We start from the raw sequence: 24,048 nt of genomic DNA on the forward strand, positions 1-24,048 counted from the left end.
CAGCAGGGTGAGGAGGGAGACTGTCATGTCTGTTCTTGGTCACCTACTACTACTCCCATCATCTCATCACATGACCCAATCTATTCCGTCACTGTGTGTTTCCTACAGATGGATCCAGGAGGAGAAATCCACCAGAGAGATGTCCCCGTCCTCTGTATCCCCAGGACTGTCCAGAGGAGAATCACAACATCCCGGAGAGTCATCAGGTAGACGGTGCTGAGCCCTGTACCGGATCTGTATATGGGGGACATATCTGATCGAGGTCATAGATGTCACAGATTTTGGTGGTTTCTTGTATTGTGCTGATTGTAACATCTGATATATCAGGAGGAAGATCCAACTAAGAATAAAGTGAAGCATGAGACAGAAGAAGAAGCGATGACGAGGGGGGATCAGCCGTGTGTGAGTGACGGGAAGGAGGAGATTCCGGTAGATGTTTCCACAGGTGTGTAATAATGACCGGCGTGTGATGATGATGATGATGACCGGCGTGTGATGGTGATGATGATGATGACCGGTGTGTGATATCATGTGGAGTCTCCGGTGCAGTGAAGCTTTATCCGCTGTCGACATCACGGCAGAAGCGTCCGGTGATGGCGCGGCTGCTCCTGTAGAGTCCGGCTGTGCACTGATGAATAATGGGGCCGCCTTCACACCTCTTCTTAATGATTTAGGAAGCACATACAGTGGGTACGGAAAGTATTCAGACCCCTTTACATTTTTCACGCTCTGTTTCACTGCAGCCATTTGTTAAATTCTAAAATGTTCATTTTTTTTCTCATTAATGTCCACTCTGCACCCCATCTTGACTGAAATCAAACAGAAATGTATAAATGTTTGCAAATTTATTAAAAAAGAAAAACTGAAATATCACATGGTAATAAGTATTCAGACCCTTTGCTCAGTATTGAGTAGAAGCCCCCTTTTGAGCTAGTACAGCCATGAGTCTTCTTGGGAATGATGAAACAAGTTTTTCACCCCTGGATTTGGGGATCCTCTGCCATTCCTCCTTGCAGATCCTCTCCAGTTCCGTCAGGTTGGATGGTGAACGTTGGTGGACGGCCATTTTCAGGTCTCTCCAGAGATGCTCAATTGGGTTTAGGTCAGGGCTCTGGCTGGGCCAGTCAAGAATGGTCACACAGTTGTTCTGAAGCCGCTCCTTTGTTATTTTAGCTGTGTGCTTAGGGTCATTGTCTTGTTGGAACGTGAACCTTCGGCCAAGTCTGAGGTCCAGAGCACTCTGGAAGAGGTTTTCATCCAGGATATCTCTGTACTTGGCTGCATTCATGTTTCCTTCAATTGCAACCAGTCGTCCTGTCCTTGCAGCTGAAAAACACCCCCGTAGCATGATGCTGCCACCACCATGTTTCACTGTTGGGATTGTATTTGGCAGGTGATGAGCAGTGCCTGGTTTTCTCCACACATACCGCTTAGAATTATCACCAAAAAGTTCTATCTTCGTCCCATCAGACCAGAGAATCTTATTTCTCATATTGTGGGAGTCCTTCATGTGTTTTTGAGCAAACTCTATGCGGGCTTTCATATGTCTTGCACTGAGGAGAGGCTTCCGTCGGGCCACTCTGCCATAAAGGCCCGACTGGTGGAGGGCTGCAGTGATAGCTGCCTTTGTGGAACTTTCTCCCATCTCCCTACTGCATCTCTGGAGCTCAGCCACAGTGATCTTGGGGTTCTTCTTTACCTCTCTCACCAAGGCTCTTCTCCCACGATTGCTCAGTTTGGCTGGACGGCCAGTTCTAGGAAGACTTCTGGTGGTCCCAAACTTCTTCCATTTAAGGATTATGGAGGCCACTGTGCTCTTAGAAACCTTGAGTAATGCAGAAATTCTTTTGTAACCTTGGCCAGATCTGTGCCTTGCCACAATTCTGTCTCTGAGCTCCTTGGGCAGTTCCTTTGAGCTCATGACTCTCATTTGATCTGACATGCACTGTGAGCTGTGAGGTCTTATATAGACAGGTGTGCGACTTTCCAAATCAAGTCCTATCAGTTTAATTAAACCCAGCTGGACTCCAATGAAGGAGTAGAACCATCTCAAGGAGGATCACAAGGAAATGGACAGCATGCGATTTAAATATGAGTGTCTGAGCTAAGGGTCTGAATACTTATGACTATGTGATATTTCAGTTTTAATTTTTTAATAAATTTGCAAAAATTTCTACATTTCTGTTTTTTTTTCAGTGAAGATGGGGTGCAGAGTGGACTTTAATGAGAAAAAAAAATAAACTTCTTAGAATTTACCAAATGGCTGCAATGAAACAAAGAGTGAAAAATGTAAAGGGGTCTGAATACTTTCCGTACCCACTGTATTTAGTTTTCCTTTACCTTCTATGATCTTCCTTCCATCCTTTATATCCATATTTGTCTTACACAAGTCCCTGCTACCACATAAATGCCTATGGGTGACCGTACATGACAGATGTTTAGTCCTCTGTGCCGGGTGGAGAATTGCTTCATCATAAAAGGGATTAGGAGCTCGTATCTACAAACAGCTGCGATGGCCGCATCTAGAGTTGTCGTTATCTGACATCATGTCGGTGTTTGAGTTCTTGTTCAATCAACGTATAAACATGGAGACAAGATACTGCCAGAGGGGGCGCCCTTCACCATGCACGGATTATATCCCCTGTCACCGTGTTATTTATGGTGGAGATTCACTATATGGAGAATAGTATTGGGCCACACGCATTAATCACTGCATTCTGGCTTCTCCTTCAGGACCCGTTGCCCTCCCAGTGTATAACATCCAGCCCTGTTGCCCCTGGCATGTAACATCCAGCCCCGTTGCTCCCCCAGTGTATAACATCCAGCCCCGTTGCTCCCCCAGTGTATAACATCCAGCCCTGTTGCCCCTCAGTGTATAACATCCAGCCCTGTTGCCCCCCCAGTATATAACATCCAGCCCCGTTGCCCCCCCAGTGTATAACATCCAGCCCCGTTGCCCCCCCAGTGTATAACATCCAGCCCCGTTGCCCCCCCAGTATATAACATCCAGCCCCGTTGCCCCCCCAGTGTATAACATCCAGCCCCGTTGCCCCCCCAGTGTATAACATCCAGCCCCGTTGCCCCCCCAGTGTATAACATCCAGCCCCGTTGCCCCCCAGTATATAACATCCAGCCCCGTTGCCCCCCCAGTGTATAACATCCAGCCCCGTTGCCCCCCCAGTGTATAACATCCAGCCCCGTTGCCCCCCCGGGCATATAACATCTGGCTCCTCGCTGTATATTGGCTCCAGTGGCCTCTGCTGGGTATATAGACCCCGGGGGGCATACTCAGGGGGCGATGTGTGCAGAACAGGCCAGATGTTATACAGGGGTTATATTCACAATAACCAGGGTGTACTTTATTATAAGAGCACATTGTGATTTGGGGAACGTCCCTTTAGAAGAATCTTCACTCACGGTCTCTGACATGATAACTGGGTGTTACCGTTCTCCATACATGTGTCCCCACACTTCTGACACTCAGCGCTGATTGGACAATGTAGGGGAACAATGGTAACGCCCAGTTGTCGGTATTTCCTTACATTTATAGGGTGAATAGCAGAAGAGCTGCACAGCTTAGTGACCAATAACATTATGACTCCGGAAATGAGAGGAGGAAAAATAAAAAAAATCAACTAAAAAATGTGTCTGTAAGGCCGATAATGGGGGAAATGTTTCCACAAGAATCAGCTCTAGTTGTAGATGAAAGACGTCACACAGGAGAGAAGCCGTACTCCTGTTCACAACGTGGGAAATGCTTTACAGTTAAGTCTTGTTACACATGAAAAAGTCACAGAAGAACGAAGCTGAAATCATTTTCATGATGTGGGAAATGTTTTATAACTAAATTGCATCATATTAATCTCTTAAAGGGATGTAACGCTGGTGGGAGCGGACCCCACAGGCCGGTCTTATTCTGGAGGGGCGTGACTAAGTGTCTACCGGTATTCACTAGAGCCTCTGATGGTGGATAGGCTGGGCTGCCGGTAGACACCAGGTACCTCTCCAGGGCAGTCCCGGGACTGCGGCAGCTGAGCGGAGGGTCAGAGACTCGGGTACGGGGTACAGGTGGGAGAGGTAGAAGCGTAGTCAGATGGTCCGAGGTCAGGGCGGTCAGCACTGGTTCAGAATTCGTAGCCGAGGTCGGGAGCGGAGAGATCAGGATAAAAGAGCAGACAAGCCGAGAGATAACAGGAGGGATAAACAGCAAAACACCTTAACTGGGAACTAGATGCTGACAGCAAACTGTGACCTGAGCTCAGGCGAGGTGTGGAGGGCGACGCTGCCTGATAGAGCAACTTAAGCCAAACCAGCAAAAGAAATGAACTGCATGCAAAATAGAAGCCTGTTCACACTGGCCTGAAAACAGACAAAACCCAAAACAGAAATAAAATAAATACCGTGCTGCAAATAAATAAGTAACAGTGCATAGAAATAACATTGGGTAATTAGTAAACACAGTTTTTGATCAAAAAAAGCGTAGAAGCCATCCCAGCAACGTCAAGGTGTGCCCAAGTTCAGGATGGTCCTAACCTCTAATATTAAGGCTATGTGCACACGTTCAGGATTTTAATGCAGAGAATTCCTTAAGGTTTCTGCATCTCTTGGCAGGAAAAACACTGCAGAAAAAAATGTGCTTTTTGCTGCGATTTTGATGCGTTTTTTATGCGGTTTTGTATATCAATCAATGCTTTTTGAAGCTAAATAAAGATATTTGAAAAAAGAAACTTGGGGCATCTCTAAAAACCCTTGGATTACCTTCAGACCTGGGGTGAGTATATTGGTTAATTTAAATGATTTAAGAATGTGTCTGTTGTATTTCAAAAACAGTATTTTATTCTCTGTGTGTGTGTGTTTATTTAACTCTTTACTTTATTTAGGGTTAGTAATGAAAGGGTCTGATTGACACATTTTCATCACCAAACAAAAGAGCTAGGTGTCAGCTAAACCCAATCTCATTGCATTCCCATTCATGTCATTTCTGGGGCAGCTGAGAGCTGCTATTTTTAGCCTAGGAAGGTGCCATTAGGCAAACATGTTCCCTGGCTATTAATAACAGCTCACAGCTGTTTCGTTAGCCGCTATGTCCCCACGATCAGCAACCACGAGCGCTTTGGACACAGCGTATTTTAGCTGCATCCAAAATGCTGTGTTCTAATGCCGCACTTTTGTCAATACATGCGGATCCACCGCATATAATGACATTTCAATCAGTCAAAATCTGCAGCAGAGACTAGCGTGTCCGCTACATAAATTGACATGCTGCGGGTAAGTTTGGGTACGTGCCCATGATCAGGAGCCGCTGCTGGTTTGAAGCTACGTATTTATGCGGAGTCCAACCTGCAGCGTCCAGTTGTTGTAGTGGATGCACTATGCGTGCATCTGAGGCTGCGGATCACCCGTGGACACTGACATGCCGCGCGTCTTTCAGGACCGCAGCATGACAAATTCTCTTGCGGAGTCGCATGCAGTAAATCCACATGGTTCAGTGAACACATGCGGATTTACTGATGTTCAATAGAAATCAACCTTTTGGGCGCAGTAAAAATATGCTGTATCCAAAGCGCAGCTACGTCCGGATCATGGGCACATAACCTAAAATTAAAAAAAAATGTCATTGGCTCCCTTGTCATTTTCATAGCCAGTTGAGGGAAAGCCGACCCGTGGAAGCTGATATTAGTAGCCGGGGAAGGGGCCATTTGCCAAAAAATGTTCCCTGGCTATTAACAGCCCACAGCTGTTTGCTTAGCCTTTACTATCTAGATTACAGGGGGACTCCAGAAAAAAAATTGATGTAGTGTCCCCCTATAAAATCTAACCAGAAAAGGCTAAACAGACAGCTGCAGGCTGATATTAATAGCCAGGGAAGGTGCCATGGATACTAGCCCCGTCCGTGGCTAATAATATCAGCTCTCAGCAGCCCCAGAAATGGCGCATCTACAGGATGCGCCAAATCTGGCGCTTAGCCTCCGCTGTTCCCACTGCTGTTTAGTGGTAGCGAGTGGGGTAATAAGGTTGGGGTTCATGTCAGCCTTGTATTGGCGGCTGACATGAAGCCCAGGTTAGTAATGGAGAGAAGTCTATAAGACACCCCCATTATCAACCACATTGTAAAGGGTTTTGACGGATTTCAATAAACACATGGCCAGAGTAAAGTCTTTTATTTAAATAAAATTCCACACGGTTTTCATAATTTATTTAAAAAAAAATAAAAATTGTATACTCACCTAACTCCCAATCCCCGAATCCCTCGTCTCCTGTAAAAAAATAAAAAACAACCATATCCCTCACCTGTCCGCCGTCATGACATAATCCCAGTGTCCCACGGTGAAATTTTCCACGCTGCATCGGTGCCGTAAATGAGGTCCCGGAGCTCTCAACTGATCTCCAGCTGATGAACTCAGTCCCGGCAGCGCAGCGATGTACACTGTCGGGAGCGGTCACACTCCTGTCAGTGCACCGCCGGGTGATTTGGTCGCCATGGGACATCGGGAGGACGGCGGACAGGTGGGTATTAAAGGTATTTTTATTTTAATATAGATTTTTGCTTGCTTTTTTTAAAAAATTTTTAACACTGCGTACAGACGCTGGCTGATGAGACTACTTCTCTCCTCAGTCGCGCATGCTCTCGCTGTTATCAGCGGGAGCAGCGGTCGGATGATGGGTGGAGTAGTCTTCTTCCCCGGCCCGGGTACCATTCTTGGTGCGTTTTTGCGGCGTGAATTGAGTCAGTCAGAATCGCAGCAAACATCCGCAGCAAATCCGCAAATATTTTTATACCTTCGTTTTTGCTGCAGATTTAACTGACTCAATTCAAGTCTATGGGTGTAAAACGCTGCAGAAACGCTAAAATGAATTGACATGCTGCAGATTTAATCGCAATGACAATCCTGACAGGAATCCTGACATCAGTGACTGCTGATGTGACTGTTCTATCAATGATCCGATCGTTTTGGGACAATCTGGATTATTTCATCACATCGGACAGGCGAGTATTATCTTTCCTTATTTCATTTTTGTTACAGGAGACATGGGCTTCAGTGGATTAGGCATTGGGTAAATATCATTGTTTTTGGTTAATTCAGAATCTTAAATAAAGGACTGTGTCATTATTACAAATAAATTACTTTATTCTGGGTGTTTGGTGTTTTTTCTTACAATTTTACTATGGGGTTAGTAATTGGGATGTCTTAGACTCCTCTCCATTACTAACCTGGGCTTCATGTCAGCTGCCAATACAAGGCTGACATGAACTCCAACCCTATTACACCACTTGCCACTGCAGCAGGGCAAGTGGGAAGAGCGGAGGCTAAGCACTGGAATTGGCGTATCTTATGGATGTGCCATTTCTGGGGCGGCTGTGAACTGATGTTTTTAGCCTCAGAAGATGACCAATATCCATAGCCCCTTCCTAGTATTCCTTAATATCAGCCCACAGCTTTCTGCCTAGCTTTTGCTGGTTATTAACCCCTTTCCGACGAGGTCAGTAATGGTACGTAGCTGCGCCCTGGGACTTATGGACCAGCTACGTACTATTACGCGTGCGGCTATCGCTCCCGCACAAAAGCGGTGTGGGGCGATCGTCACCGGGTGTCAGCTGATTGCCACAGCTGACACCCGGTGCTATGTGCAGGGAGCGGTCCCTCACCGCTCCCTGCACATTAACCCCCACAATGCTGCGATCGAAGTCGATCGCAGCATTGTGGGGGCAAGGGGGGAGGTGATCACTATACTCGCCTCTCCTGCCGGCGTCCAGCGATGTCTGCGGCGGCTTCTGGATGTTGTCATGATGACCCAATGCCATCATGACAACATCCGGGTCACCAGGAGGCAGGACGTTACTTTGGTCATGCTCAGTGCATGACCAAAGTAATGTCTCCCCTGTGTGCAGCGCTGACAGTCTGCATGGCATAGGGAACTGCTGCTCTCTATGCCATGCAGCCGATCAGGCTGCAAAAAGTGAAAGTCCCATAGTGGGACAATGTGTAAAAGTAAAAAAAAAAAGGGCAGGAAAGTGAATAAAAATTTGTAAAAATATAAAAAACAAAAATGAAAAAAATAATCCCCAAAAAATAAAAATATATTGAACCCATAATATTTATTTATTATGAAAAAAAACAATAAAAGTACACCTATTTGGTATCGCCGCATCCGGAACGACCTGACCTATAAAACTGTCCCTCTAGTTAAACCCCTTCAGTGAACACGGTAAAAAAAAAAAAAAAAAATGAAGCAAAAAACAATGCTTTATCATCATACCGCCAAACAAAAAGTGGAATAACACGCGATCAAAAAGACGAAAGTAAATAAAAATGGTACCGCTGAAAACATCTTGTCCCGCAAAAAAACAAGCCGCCATACTGCTCCATCAGCCGAAAAATAAAAAAGTTATAGCTCTCAGAATAAAGCGATACAAAAAAATTATTTTTTCTAGAAAATAGTTTTTATTGAGTAAAAGCGCAAAAACATAAAAATACTATATAAATGTGGTACCGCTGTAAACGTACTGACCCAAAGAATAAAGCTGCCTTATTAATTTTACCACACGCGGAGCAGAATAAAAAAAAAACCATAAACCAATTCCGGATTTGCTGGTTTTTGTTTATTCTGCCTCCCAAAAATAGGAATAGAAAGCGATTAAAAAATGTCATGTGCATGAAAATAGTACCAATAAAAACTTCAACTTGTCTCGCAAAAAACAAGCCGTCACATGACTCTGTCGGCCAAAATATGGAAAAATTATAGCTCTCAAAATATGGCGATGCAAAAATTAGTCTTTGCAAAAAAAAGCGTCTTTTAGTGTGACAGCTGTCAATCATAAAAACCCGATATGATTCTGGTATCACTGTAATCGCACCGACCCGAAGAATAAAGACGTCTAATCACTTATACTGCACGAGGAACGGCGTAAAAAATAAACTGTAGGGTTAGGGTTGGGTTTGCGGTTAGGGTTGGGCTAGGGTTAGGGTTGGGGTTGCGGCTAGGATTAGGGTTGGGGTTAGGGTTGGGATTTTTTCAAAAGTAAAGAAAAAAAATGATGACGATATGGCGACCAGTGTTGAGCGCAAGTGCTCGCTACTTGAGTTTGCATCGGGTGCTCGTGTATGCACTGAGTATCGTGGGTGTTCGAGTGACATGCTCGAGTCTCTGCCCCATATGCTTTGCGGCCAAAAAAAACGTTGCTGGGATCGCCTGCCATGCACGAGCAATTCCCTGCATGTTTTTTTTGGGTGTCTAACAACCGTGAAACATGCGGGGCAGGGACTCGAGCATGTCACTCGAGCACCCGTGATACATGGTGCATATCCGAGTACCCGATGCAAACTCAAGTAGCGAGCACTTGCGCTCACGACTAATGACAACTTATTCAATATGATGACCTAATGTTATCAAATTCGGTTTTACCTCTGGGTTCAAAATGTGCACTATACCCCTTGATGAAATCCTTGAATGGTCTACATTCCAAAATGGAGTCAGTTGTGGGGGGTTTCCACTGTTTAGGCGCATCAGGGGCTCACAAAATGGGACATGGGGTCCTCTCTTGATTCCAGCCAATTTTGCGTTCAAAAAGTCACACAGTGCTCCTTCCCTTCTGAACCCTGACGTGCGCCCAAACACTGTATTTTCCCCACATATGGGGTATTGGCGTACTCAGGAGAAATTGCACAACAGTTTTTAGGTTCTATTTTCTCCTCTTACCCTTGTGAAAATAAAAAAATTGTGGCTAAAAGATCATTTTTGTGGAAAAAGTTTGATTTTTATTTTTTATTTTCAAGGCTTCATGTTATAAACTTCTGTGAAGCACCTGAGGGATAAGGGTGTTCACCACACATCTAGATAAGTTCCCTGAGGGGTCTAGTTTCCAAGATGGTGTCACTTGTGGGGGGTTTCCACTGTTTAGGCACATCAGGGGCTCTCCAAACGCAACATGGCGTCCGCTAATTATTCAAGCAAATTTTACATTCAAAAACTCAAATGGCGCTCCTTCCCTCCCGAGTCCTGCCGTGCGCCTAAACAGTGGTTTTCCCCACATATGGGGTATCTGCGTGCTCATGGGAAATTGTACAACAAATTTTGGGGTCCATTTTTTCCTGTTACCCCTGCAAAAATAAAAAAAATTAGGTCTAAAGTAACATTTTTGTAAAAAAAAGTTAAATGTTCATTGTTTTCTTCCACATTCCAAAAATTCCTGTAAAGCACCTGAAGGGTTAATAAACTTCTTGAATGTGATTTTGAGCACCTTGAGGGGTGCAGTTTTTAGAATGGTGTCACTTTTGGGTATTTTCCGTCATAAAGGCCCCTCAAAGTGACTTCAAATGTGATCTGGTCCCTAAAAAAATGGTTTTGCAAATTTTGTTGTAAAAATGAGAAATCGCTGGTCAACTATTAACCCTTATAGCTCCCTAACAAAAAAAATTTTGGTTCCAAAATTGTGCTGATGTAAAGTAGACATGTGGGAAATGTTATTTATTAATTATTTTGTGTGACATATCTCACTGATTTAAGGGCATGAAAATTCAAATTTCTAAAATTTCAAAATTTTCGCCAAATTTCTGATTTTTTTCACAAATAAACGCAAGTGATATCGAAGAAATTTTACGGCTATCATGAAGTTCAATATGTCACGATAAAACAGTCTCAGAATCAGTGGGATCCGTTGAAGCGTTCCAGAGGTGTTACATCGTAACATATAGACCAGGAGAATTTTCTTTCGTTGTTGAATTCCAGGAGCCATCTTCTATTTCTCATTACTGACCTCGCTGTACGAGGAGGTTTTATGGGGGATGAATTTTATTTGTCATCTTATTACTTTACTTCATCAACTTTATTCTTCTATTATTATTAAATTATATTCTCTTCATGAGCTGCACAAGTTGAGTGATAAAACGACCGTCCACCCTGAGACTGAGAAGTGACTATACGGTTATCATATATAGACTCCCTTCCTTGTGTCCTCCATTTGCCTCCTGTAAAGGTGAACCGATGGAGGAAACCTGGCAGTTCCTAACAATAAGGCATGCACAGACTTTAAGGCGCCATTTAAGGGTGCCATACATACCAGGATGGGTGCTCAAGGGGTGCCATGCATACCAGGATGGGTGCTCAAGGGGTGCCATACATACCAGGATAGGTGATAATAAGGCGCCTGCTGCAGCCTACGCTGTGCCCGCTACTAAAGTAAATGAATATTCCCTGCTCCCCACGCCAATGGGTGTGGAGAGCAATTAATAATAATTTTCCTCAATAGCCGGCACTCTCATGGGTTGTAGTGAATATTCATGGTCTGTAATAGCGGGCACACTGACTGCCGGCCGCAGCTGGAGCCGCGCTGTGGTACAGTGTGCCGGCTATTGAAGAGACTGAATGGTCACTGCTCCCCACGCACAGAGTCCCGGCGCGGGGAGCAGTGACTATTCCTGCACAGCATCTAACACTGTGTGAGGGCGCATGGCAGGAACGCCATGAGCGGCTTACACAGTGAGAGTCTTGGCAGCAGAGCGGGACAGCGCTGGTGGAGAGAGGAGGGGAGTACGATTGTTTTTTTTTTCTTTTGTAGGCCGCATGATGGGGGCTCAAGGGTTGCCAAACATACCAGGATGGGGATCAAGGGGTGCCATGCATACCAGGATGGGGGATCAAGGGGTGCCATGCATACCAGGATGGGGGATCAAGGGGTGCCATGCATACCATAATGGAGGATCAAGGGGTGCTATGAATACCAGGATGGGGGATCAAGGGGTTCCATGTATACCAGGATGGGGGATAAATGGGTGCCATGTATACCAGGATGGGGGATAAAGGGGTGTCATTAATACTAGGATGGGGATCAGGGGTGCCATGCATACCAGGATGGTAGATCAAAGGGGTGCCATGAATACCTGGATGGGAGATCAAGGGGTGCCATGCATACCAGGATGGGGGATCAAGGGGTGCCATGCATGCCAGGATGGGGGATCAAGGGGTGCCATGCATTCCAGGATGGGGATGGCGGCCACATATACCATGAAGGTGGGGCCATACATACCAGGATGGAGGATATTAACAGAATTGGGGGACATTACCCCAATACCAGTGTCAGCAGCAGACCCCCTCCCCCATAACAGGGCATCATGACCACATTTTTTGCTTAAATTTTTTTTCCTATTTTCCTCCTCTTAAACCTAGGTGCGTCTTATAGTCCGAAGAATCCGGTAGTTGCCTTGATATACAGTACAGACCAAAAGTTTGGACACACCTTCTCATTTAACGTTTTTTTTTTTTGTATTTTCATGACTTTGAAAATTGTACAATCACACTGAAGGCATCAAAACTATGAATTAACACATGTGGAATTATATACTTAACAAAAAAGTGTGAAACAACTGAAAATATGTCTTATATTCTAGGTTCTTCAAAGTAGCCACCTTTTGCTTTTATGACTGCTTTGCACAGTCTTGGCATTCTCTTGATGAGCTTCAAGAGGTAGTCACCGGAAATGGTTTTCACTTCACAGGTGTGCCCTGTCAGGTTTAATAAGTGGGATTTGCTGCCTTATAAATGGGGTTGGGACCATCAGTTGTGTTGTGCAGAAGTCAGGTGGATACACAGCTGACAGTCCTACTGAATAGACTGTTAGCTGCTTTTTTCTTGCCATAATACAAATTCTAAGTAAAGAAAAACAAAGTAATGATGGCCACTTAAGAAATGAAGGTCAGTCAGTGCGAAAAATTGGGCAAACTTTGAAAGTGTCCCCAAGTGCAGTTGCAAAAACCATCAAGCGCTTCAAAGAAACTGTCTCACATGAGGACCGCCCCAGGAAAGGAAGACCAAGAGTCACCTCTGCTCCTGAGGATAAGTTTATCCGAGTCACCAGCCTCAGAAATCGCAGGTTAACAGCAGCTCAGATTAGAGACCAGGTCAATGCCACACAGAGTTCTAGCAGCAGACACATCTCTACAACAACTGTTAAGAGGAGACTTTGTGCAGCAGGCCTTCATGGTAAAATAGCTGCTAGGAAACCACTGCAAAGGACAGGCAACAAGCAGAAGAGACTTGTTTGGGCTAAAGAACACAAGGAATGGACATTAGACCAGTGGAAATCTGTGCTTTGGTCTGATGAGTCCAAATTTGAGAACTTTGGTTCCAACCACCGTGTCTTTGTGCGACGCAGAAAAGGTCAACGGATGGACTCTACATGCCTGGTTCCCACCGTGAAGCATGGAGGAGGAGGTGTGATGGTGTGGGGGTGCTTTGCTGGTGACACTGTTGGGGATTTATTCAAAATTGAAGGCATACTGAACCAGCAATGTTACCACAGGATCTTGCAGTGGCATGCTATTCCATCCGGTTTGCGTTTAGTTGGACAATCATTTATTTTTCAACAGGACAATGACCCCAAACACACTTCTAGGCTGTGTAAGGGCTATTTGACCAAGAAGGAGAGTGATGGGGTGCTACGCCAGATGACCTGGCCTCCACAGTCACCAGACCTGAACCCAATCGAGATGGTTTGGGGTGAGCTGGACCGCAGAGGGAAGGCAAAAGGGCCAACAAGTGCTAAGCATCTCTGGGAACTCCTTCAGGATTGTTGGAAGACCATTTCCGGTGACTTCCTCTTGAAGCTCATCAAGAGAATGCCAAGAGTGTGCAAAGCAGTCATCAAAGCAAAAGGTGGCTACTTTGAAGAACCTAGAATATAAGACATATTTTCAGTTGTTTCACACTTTTTTGTTAAGTATATAATTCCACATGTGTTAATTCATAGTTTTCATGCCTTCAGTGTAAATGTACAATTTTCATAGTCATGAAAATACAGAAAAATCTTTAAATGAGGTGTGTCCAAACTTTTGGTCTGTACTGTACGTTTGACCATTTTTCCTGCTTCCAACACAAATTTTAAAGAGGACTTGTCACTTGCTCCAAAAATTTAGTTAAATACCTTGTATAAAGCCCTGAGCTCCCCTGATTCTTCCGCTATTTTCCGTTTTGCACTGCGTCACTCTATTGTAGAGATATTCCGATTTGTTCCTTCTGGAGTGCACTATGTGACATCTCTGCTTTGCAGTCCAGCTGGGCTTTCTTCAGAGTCTTCTTTGGGGACATTCGCTTTCACCCCTCCCAGATGTTGCTAATCTCAGCTCGGCATCTGGGAAGACTGGAAAAAGCACTTGTCTCTAGAGATGACTGAAGAACGTAGAGATTTCACATAGGGCTCTCCAGGAGGAACAAATGTAAATATCTCTGCAATGGAGTAAGCACAGAACAGAAAAGAGCAGAATTAGCAGAGCTCAAGGATTTTACAAGGTATTTAAATCCATTTTTTGTTTTCTAGCAAGTGACAAGTCTTCTTTAAAGTGAGACTGTAATTAGGATTTACCCCCTTAATGCGCCTTCAGTGCTATTTCAGTCTTTTTCTAAGGTTTCCTATCATGCCCTTAGGTGTGCTGTAGACATGATTACGGGGGCTCGAGGTCGACTACTTGTGGATGTAGGGCTGCCTTTGTGACTAGTCAATCTCATTTGCATACGGCAATTGTCAGGGATTCCAGACAGCGACGACACCGGGGAGATCACGCGATATCTCACCATGCCGTCACGCTGTCAGTATTTTGTCCAGAATCGTGAGCACGCGATCCAGACTACTCGTTGCATGGATATCGGCAAGCGACCAGTGAGCGTATGGCTTCACATCTCTGGGTTCCAAAGCATGGAATCCATGTTTACGCCCTCCGTACTGTCCGTTTCATGATATCCCAATTATTATTATTATTCTCTGCCACCACTGGCCCGAGTTTGAAATATAATACAGGCCTGGCCGGACGCCTGCGTTTCGGTAGCGTACACGGCTTTGGGGAAGGGAACGATTACAGAACAAAATAAACAGGACTATTAAATTTTATATTCAATCCAAAAGGGAGGCAGTGTTTAAGAAAAACTTATACAAGTATGTTACAAAGGAGACATTAAAAATACATAAGCAGTTACATAAAATAAACAGGATAAAAAGGTGAAACGTACACTATAAAGTTTGCTGTGACTATTCAGTATAGGTGGAGGAGGGGCTCCCCAGTTTGATTATGCTGTTATTGAACAGGACCCGTTGCTTATAATTCTTATTCCCCCCTGGCAATGAGCGAGTCTGTAATGTCCATGAGTTCTCTTTATACCTAAGGGGAGATCTGGCCACACGCCCCCTGTGGTGACATCATGTGGGCCGGTCTCCAGCCTGTATATTTTTATTAAAAACGCTAACTTCTGCAATTACTCATCGCTCGTTGATCGCAGAAGCATGCAAACAACGCCATTTTTTCCCTTATGACTTTATCTTCATTTAGAGACCACACATCACATAGCTGCAGTCTGCTATACTGGTGTTTTTGTGCTACAGCTCTAGGTAGTGTTTTTCAGCGCCAGAAAAATATCCCTATCATTCCCTAGTTGATTCTATCTCTAAAGATATAGGTCCAGTTATTGTCAGACGCATGGACCTTACAATATTTTATATTTCGTTTCGGAGTCAGCGTGGCTACAAATTTCCTTTGATGCTCGGGAAGCAGCCACACGGTTGCACGCAAATTAGTGCAAGCCTGCGTTTTAATTACCTCCTGCATCTTTCAGGGACAAGATGCTTGCTTCCTAACGAAGTTATAACACTCCTCGGCTAGCATTTGTTTGTGTAAGCTATTTCTCAGGCGTGTGTTAATTGGGGCTTTTGTGCTGAGCAAAAGGGAACAGCTTGGTGCTGACAAGTGGTGAGGGGAATAAGGGAGGGGGGTGAATATCTATGTCAGGCAAATATGGAAGAACATTTTCCTGACATTAATATTTCCTGACAGTAATGAAATATTAAAACTCCATTGTTAAATGCTTGGACACTTTTCTACACTAAGGGCATGATGGGAAGCTTGCTACGAGAGTGAAATGGCACTGGTGGTACATTAAGGGGTAAATCCTGATGACAGGTTCCCTTTTAAGAACGATTTATTTCCGGTCTTATCTCTGGCCCCCCTGACTTGTGCCAATGTCACCAGTTTATAAGTGTCATTCACTTTACCCATCATTCTGTTAATGTTATGGCATGTAGTTGTCTTGCTTATTACTGGCACTTTCACTGACTAGGGTCTTCATTGTGAGCTCCATGAAATAAATGTTGAAATCTCTTTTGTGGGGTAGATTAGATGTGATTTTTTTCTATCATTCATTCTTATAGGAAATCCTTGTGAGAATAACGGTTTATCACTAAATTGTACAAAAGAAGATATCCGGAAACACTCTAATGGAGGAAACCTCATCACCCTTCCTGCACCTCCTGGACTTCACAGCACTTCACTTTCTTATAATCCTCCTAATCATGAGGAGCCCTCTCCTGAGCAATCTTGCATTGTTACCACAACTCCAGGTGACACAGTGAATACAAGATTTCAGTGTGACAAGCAACTTACTAAAAGCTCAGCTCAGACACAAAGAAAGCGCAAAGGAGAAAAGCCATACTGCTGTTCAGAATGTGGGAAATGCTTTACAAGTAAATCAAAATTTGTTATACATCAGAGAAGTCACACAGGAGAGAAGCCATTTTCATGTTCAGAATGTGAGAAGACCTTCACAGATAACGGGAGTCTTACTAGACATCAGAGAATTCACACAGGAGAGAAGCCATTTTCATGTTCAGAATGTGAGAAGACCTTCACAGATAACGGGAGTCTTATAAGACATCAGAGAATTCACACAGGAGAGAAGCCGTATTCATGTTCAGAATGTGGGAAATGTTTTAGAAGAAATACAGATCTTGTTACACACCAGAGAATTCACACAGGAGAAAAGCCGTATTCATGTTCACACTGTGAGAAATGCTTTACAGATAAATCAAATTTTGTGTCACATGAGAGAATTCACACTGGAGAGAAGCCGTATTCATGTTCACTGTGTGAGAAACGTTTTATACAAAAACATAATCTTGTTTTACATCAGAGAACTCATAAATTAGAGAAACGGTAATTATATTCACTGTGCTTTACAAATATTAATAAACTGTTGGAGGCCTGAGAGTGTCGTAGATGTATTTCCAGGGCAGTTGAAGGTGTTGGAACACTTTATACTTTCAATTTTTGCTGAATCGATTTGGTTCTGAATCAGATTTTATGGTCAAATCTAATCCACAACAAATCTGGGGAAGAAAATTTAAACAAGAAAAAAATAAATTATTTAGATGTTTAAAGACCTTCCAGCAACTTGAGCATGTTAAACTGGTCACATCATGGAATAGTGGCTGCAGAACTCAATAAAATGACCTTGAGCAGTCATAAGCAGGCACCAAAACGGGCGGACATACAGCCGGTGCAACTGCACTGGGGCCTGGAGGTGGAGAGGGGCCCTTGCAGGTGCATACTACCCATAGCAGCAGCCCACACAGCCGTTATGGAGACACTCAGTAAAGATTACGGGCAGGAGTGAAAGGGGCCCGGTGTCAAGCAGCACGGGGCTGCTCTCACCTCCACTGGTAACCATTCTGACACCTAGAGGGCAGAACTGGGGACTTCAAAAAGACGGTGTATCATGCAGGCAGAGAGATGCTGGCCAATGAACGCTTTCCCCACCCGACTGGTGAGCACTCGCTGACTGCAGCCTCTGTCCTCCTGTATGGCACGTCCCAATGGTGTGTGTTCACCTGTAGTCAGGGGCCCAGGCTGCACAGCACACTGGGGACATTAGTGGAGGAAGAGCAGGACTTACAGTACTTCTCCTGCTCCCGCCACTGTTCCATTCCCAGCATGATATCATAAAGAAGAGGTCGGGTGAGGTAGCTCACTGCACAGGACAACATGGCAGCAGCAGGGGCCTATGTGTCCGCTCTGCTGTGTCCCCAACCCCCTCAGTGGTTTCTGTGGCCCTCTCCAGCTGATCTTTGCACTATGTGGCCAACCACCTCCATAGCTCATCTGAACACCTGATATAGAAGAGTAGTATTTGTGTACGTGTTTATGTAGGTGTGTGTATCTTTGTGTATGTTTGTACGGTATATGTGTATGTATATGCATTTTATTATTATTATTATAGCGCCATTTATTCCATGGTACTTTACATGTGAAGAAGGAGTATACATACAAGAACAACTACAATAATCTTGAACACACTGTGACGGCGACTGGTACAGGAGGAGCGAGGACCCTGCCCTTGAGGGCTCACCGTCTACAAGGGATGGGTGAGGATACAGTAGGTGGGGGTAGAGCTGGTCGTGCAGCGGTTTTGGTGGAGTGGTGGTTACTGCAGGTTGTAGGCTTCTCGGAAGAGGTGGGTCTTCAGGCTCTTTTTGAAGGTTTCCACGGTCGACGAGAGTCTGATGTGTTGGGGTAGAGAGTTCCAGAGTAAGGGGAAAGCATGGGAGAAATCTTGTATGCGATTGTGGGAGGAGGAGATTAGAGGGGAGTAGAGAAGGAGATCTTGTGAGGATCGGAGGTTGCGTGCAGGTATGTAGCGGGAGACTAGGTCAGAGGTATATGGAGGAGACAGGTTGTGAATGGCTTTGTATGTCATGGTTAGGGTTTTGAACTGGAGTCTCTGGGCATTAGGGAGCCAGTGAAGAGATTAACAGAGAGGGGAGGCCGGGGAATAACGGGGGGACAGGTGGATTAGTCAGGCAGCAGAGTTTAGGATGGATTGGAGGGGTGTGAGAGTGTTGGAAGGGAGGCCACAGAGCAGGAGGTTGCAGTAGTCAAGGCGGGAGATGATGAGGGCGTGCACTAGTGTTTTTGCAGATTCATGGTTGAGGAATGTGCGGATCCGGGAGATATTTTTGAGTTGGAGTCGGCAGCAAGTGGAAAGGGCTTGGATATGTGGTTTGAAGGAGAGTTCAGAGTCCAGGGTTACCCCAAGGCAGCGAGCCTGAGGGACTGGGGAGAGTGGGCAGCCATTGACTAAGATGGATAGGTCAGTTGAATGAGATGGCGGAAAGATGATGAATTCTGTTTTGTCCATGTTAAGTTTTAGAAATCTAGCAGAGAAGAAGGATGAAATAGCAGACAGACATTGTGGGATTTTGGTTAGTAAGGAGGTGATATCGGGTCCAGAGAGGTAGATCTGTGTGTCATCAGCATAGAGGTGATAATGAAAGCCGTGAGACTCTATGAGCTGTCCCAGGTCTAAGGTGTAGATGGAGAAGAGCAGGGGTCCTAGAACTGAACCTTGGGGGACACCGACAGATAGGGGGCGAGATGAGGAGGTGGTCTGTGAGTGAGAGACACTGAATGTCCTGTCTGTTAGGTATGAGGAGATCCAGGATATAGCCAAGTCTGTGATGCCGAGAGATGAGAGTTTGTAGTAAGAAGGAATGGTCCACTGTGTCGAAGGCAGATGACAGGTCTAGGAGGAGGAGGACAGAGTAGTGTTGCTTAGATTTGGCGGTTAGTAGGTCGTTGGTGACTTTTGTCAGTGCAGTTTCAGTAGAATGGTGCGGTCGGAAACCAGATTGTAGGCGGTCGAAGAGGGAGCAGGAGGAGAGGTGGGAGGACAGCTCAGAATGGACGTGTTGTTCCAGTAGTTTTGAGGCATAGGGGAGAAGTGATATGGGGCGATAGCTAGACAGAGAGGATGGGTCAAGGGAGGGCTTTTTGAGGATGGGTGTGATTGAGGGATGTTTGAAGCATGAGGGGAAGACACCAGTTAGTGACAGGTTGAAGAGGTGGGCTAGGGGTGGATGAAGATAGTGGTAAGGTTAGGGATGAGGTGAGACGGGATTGGGTCAAGTTTACAGGTGGTGAGGTGTGATTTGGAGAGTAAAGAGGAAAGTTGATCTTCCTTAATGGTGGAGAAGGTGGTTTTGGAGGAGGAGGGTTGAGTAGGTGTGGGGAGGGGCTGTGGGGGCTTTAGGCAAAAGCTTTGTCTGATGGTATCAATCTTCTGCTTGAAGAATGAGGCAAAGTCTTCGACTTAAATAAGAGGAGAGGGAGGAGGCACTGGGGGACAGAGGAGAGAATTGAAGGTGTTCATTAGTTGTTTGGGGTTGTGAGACAGGGAGGATATGAGAGATGAGAAGTATGTTTGTTTTGCTGCAGTGAGTGTGGACTTGAAGGTAGTGAGGGACTGTTTGAATGCGATGAAGTGCTCATTGGAGTGGGACCTTTTCCATCTACGCTCGGCAACCCTGGAGGCCCGTCGCAGTTCTTTAGTTAGGCTGGTGTGCCAGGGTTGTCTGTTGATTGTGCGAGCTTTGGTATGTGTGAGGGGGGCGACCGAATCGAGAGCTGCAGCTGTTGTGGTGTTGTATAAAGTGGCAGCAACATCTGCATCATGTAAGGAACTAATGTCTGTAGGAGGGAGAAGGGATTCAGAGAGTTAGTGTAGGTCAAGGTGTTTGAGATTTCTGCGAGGGTATGCAATTTTTTGGAGTGGGGATTGTTGCCCTGGAGAGGAGAGGGTAGAGAATGTAAGTAGGTTGTGGTCAGAGAGAGGGAGAGGTGAGTTAGAGAGGTTCGATAGGGAACAGAGGCGGGTGAAGATGAGGTCCAGCGTGTGGCTGTCTTTGTGGGTGGGTGTGGAAGACCACTGGGTAAGACCGAAGGAGGAAGTGAGGGATAGAAGCTTAGAGGCAGCTGAGAGGGAAGTGTCAATGGGGATGTTGAAGTCGCCCATGAGGATAGTGGGGATGTCAACGGATGCATACATGTTTATGTACAATGTATGTATGTGTGTGTGTATGTACTGTGTGTGTGTATTTACGGTATGTGTGTATGTATAGTATATGTATCTGTGAATCTACAGCATGTGTATATGTATGGTATATGTGTACGTGTGTATGTATGTTGTGTGTATGTATATGTGTGAGCATGTATGGTATATGTGTATGTAAATGTGTGTATGTATGTGTATCTGTGTATGTGTGTATGTATGGTATTTGTATGTGTGTGTATACGGTATTTGTGTGTGTATGTATGGTATGTGTACGTACATTATGTGTTTGCATGTACGGTAAATATGTGTGAAAATGTGTGTATGTACGGCATATGTGTTCTGCTGCTATTCATTGGTATATATATCTCATTCATCTACATTTTTTAAGCCATGATGCTTTAAGGTCATCACACTTACTTGACCAAGTTTTATGATCCATGTAGATCTGCTAGTCTGTTTTTGTTTCTGCAGTTTTATTGTCTCCTGTTGTCTTAAGCTAGCTGATTGCTAACGAGCTAAATCTGTGTTAGATCTAAGCACATACTTCCCTATATATTGAGACACAGCTAAGGGGCTGCATTTTTATGCATATTTTTTCAAAGTCCCGGCACAGTTAGACATGGCAGTTGGACAGGAAAGGAGACAGGTAAGACATGCAAGACAAGCAAACTTGCTTCCAGGTCATCTGTTTTGCAAACAGTGTTCACCATTTGTATTTGTGGCATTTACATTCTGGCTGCAACAGTCATCCACATTCACCGTTCTCTCACAAACTCGGCACACTTCATCCATATTATTAACCCTTCTCTCCTCTCTTCTACTATGTTCAGCTTTCCTGCTCTCTTCACAGTGTAATACTTCACAGACCCATTCATTCCCACCATACAACACAAGAAACGCTCACAAATCACTCAACCATCTGCTCACTCTATTTTCCTAATATTAGTCGCAAGTGATATTTCTCCTAATCCAGGACCTTCTTGTAATAAAAATATACATGCCATTGACACCCAGAAATTCATGAAAACGTTGCAATTATCATTGCCCCAATCTCCTCCCTCTCATCTCCTGACTCTGAAGCATTATAATGAAACATTGCAGAGCGCCCTGGATGAAGCCGCACCTCCTACACAGAGGACAACTCGGCACAGACAGCGACAACCCTGGCACATGCCGCAAACACGTTTTCTCTAGCGTCGCTCCACGTGTGCCGAACGGCTTTGGAGAAAATCTAATTTGGCCGAAGATTTCCTCCATTATAAATTTATGCTTAAAACATATAACTCCGCCCTTCACCTCTCCAACAAACCTACTTTATCAACCTCATCATCTCACTGTCCAATAATCCTAAACGCCTCTTTGACACTTTTCACTCTCTCCTTAATCAAACAGCACAGGCCCCGACCAGCGCCCTCAGCGCTGACGATCTGGCCAATTATTTCAAAGAAAAAAATTGATCATATCCAACAGGAAATTTTCTCCCAATCCCCAAATGTTATGCATGCTCCTCCCTCCCACATTGCATCTTGCTTACTTTCTGACTTCAAACCAGTCACGGAAGAAGACGTGATCCGGCTCGTTGCTTCCTCTCGCCCTACCACCTGCACCAGTGACCCTATTCCCTCACATCTCCTTAAGTCCCCTTCTCCAGCTGTCACCACTCACCTAACTAAAATATTCAACCTCTCCCTCATCTGGTATTTTTCCCTCCTCTTTTAAACACGCCAGCATACATCCATTACTTAAAAAACCATCCCCCGACCAGAACTGTGCTGCTAACTACGGACCTTTTTCCAAATCTTCCCTTTATCTCTAAACTCCTGGTCCATTCCTGTCTAATCCGCTATCTCTCAGACAACTCTCTTCTTGACCCTTTACAATCTGGTTTCCGCTCTTTACATTTTACTGAAACTGCACTCACGAAAGTCTCTAATGATGTACTAACAGCCAAATCTAATGGTCATTACTCCCTGCTGATTCTCCTAGATCTCTCTGCAGCTTTCAACACTGTGGATCACCAGCTCCTGCTCACTATGCTCTGCTCTATTGGCCTCAAGGACACTGTTCTCTCTTGGTTCTCCTCCTACCTCTCTGACTGCTCCTTCACTGTGTCTTTTGCTGGCTCCTGTTCCTCTCCCCTTCCCCTTATTGTCGGGGTTCCTCAAGGATCAGTCCTAGGCCCCATTCTTTTCTCCTTACACCTCTCTTATTGGACAAACAATCTGCAGATTCGGTTTTCAGTACCATCTCCATGCTGATGACGCCCAATTATACACCTCTTCTCTGGACATCACCACTGCATTATTACAAAATACCAGTGATTGTCTTTCTGCTGTCTCTAACACTATGTCTTCCCACCATTACGCCCCAGCAACATGCCCGCTGTCTTGGGGTCATACTTGATTCAGATCTTTCCTTCACTCCTCACATCCAATCGCTCACTCTTGTCATCTACACCTCAAAAACATCTCTTGAATCAGAACTTTTCTTACCTTTGACTCGGTAAAAACTCTTACTGTAGCTCTTATTCATTCTCGTGTGGACTATTGCAACTCTTTACTAATCGGTTTCCCTCTCTCTAAACTTTCCCCTTTCCAATCTATCCTGAAACATGGCGTCTGGAAAAGGCAACCTTCAACCACTCATGAGGAGTCGGCCAAAATACCTGTCGAGAGGCGCAGAAGTCTCATTGACAGTTACAGGAATCGTTTGATTGCAGTGATTGCCTCAAAAGGTTGTTCAACAAAATATTAAGTTAAGAAGAACCATCATTTCTGTCCAGGTCGATTTCATGAGTTTATTTATTTTTTAATTCTGTGAAAGCAGAAAAGCAATGTCTGACTTTCATTTGTTCATTTTCATAGATTTTTAATTTATTATTACTTTTGTCAAATTCAAGTTATTTCTGTGACCATTGTGGGTTTTTCTTTCATTAAACGAGGGATACCAACAATTTTGACCACGTGTGTGTATATGTACAGTGGGTACGGAAAGTATTCAGACCCCTTTAAATTTTTCACTCTTTGTTTCATTGCAGCCATTTGGTAAATTCTAAGAAGTTAATTTTTTTTCTCAGCAAAGTACACTCTGCACCCCATCTTGACTGAAAAAAAACAGAAATGTAGAAATGTTTGCAAATTTATTAAAAAAGAAAACTGAAATATCACATGGTTATAAGTTTTCAGACCCTTCGCTCAGACACTCATATTTAAGTCACATGCTGTCCATTTCCTTGTGATCCTCATTGAGATGGTTCTACTCCTTCATTGGAGTCCAGCTGTGTTTAAACTGATAGGACTTGATTTGGAAAGGCACACACCTGTCTATATAAGACCTCACAGCTCACAGTGCATGTCAGACCAAATGAAAATCATGAGCTCAAAGGAACTGCCAAGGAGCTCATAG

At 44.6% G+C, this 24,048-nt stretch overlaps 1 protein-coding gene across 1 annotated transcript; it reads left to right on the plus strand.

Annotated features, from left to right (window-relative positions):
- Positions 1 to 113: 113 nt before the first annotated feature.
- Positions 114 to 19,746, plus strand: LOC141272797 (uncharacterized). Its single transcript, XM_073683869.1, has 3 exons — positions 114 to 206; positions 328 to 445; positions 16,190 to 19,746. Exons 2-3 carry the CDS (start codon positions 379 to 381, stop codon positions 16,972 to 16,974), a joined length of 852 nt encoding a protein of 283 aa, XP_073539970.1. The 5' UTR covers positions 114 to 206; positions 328 to 378; the 3' UTR covers positions 16,975 to 19,746.
- Positions 19,747 to 24,048: the final 4,302 nt, after the last annotated feature.

This window comes from Phyllobates terribilis, unplaced genomic scaffold (assembly GCF_046119375.1).
Source record: "Phyllobates terribilis strain yellow unplaced genomic scaffold, ASM4611937v1 Scaffold_1__5_contigs__length_1240528914, whole genome shotgun sequence".
In the NCBI taxonomy this organism is placed as follows: domain Eukaryota; kingdom Metazoa; phylum Chordata; class Amphibia; order Anura; family Dendrobatidae; genus Phyllobates; species Phyllobates terribilis.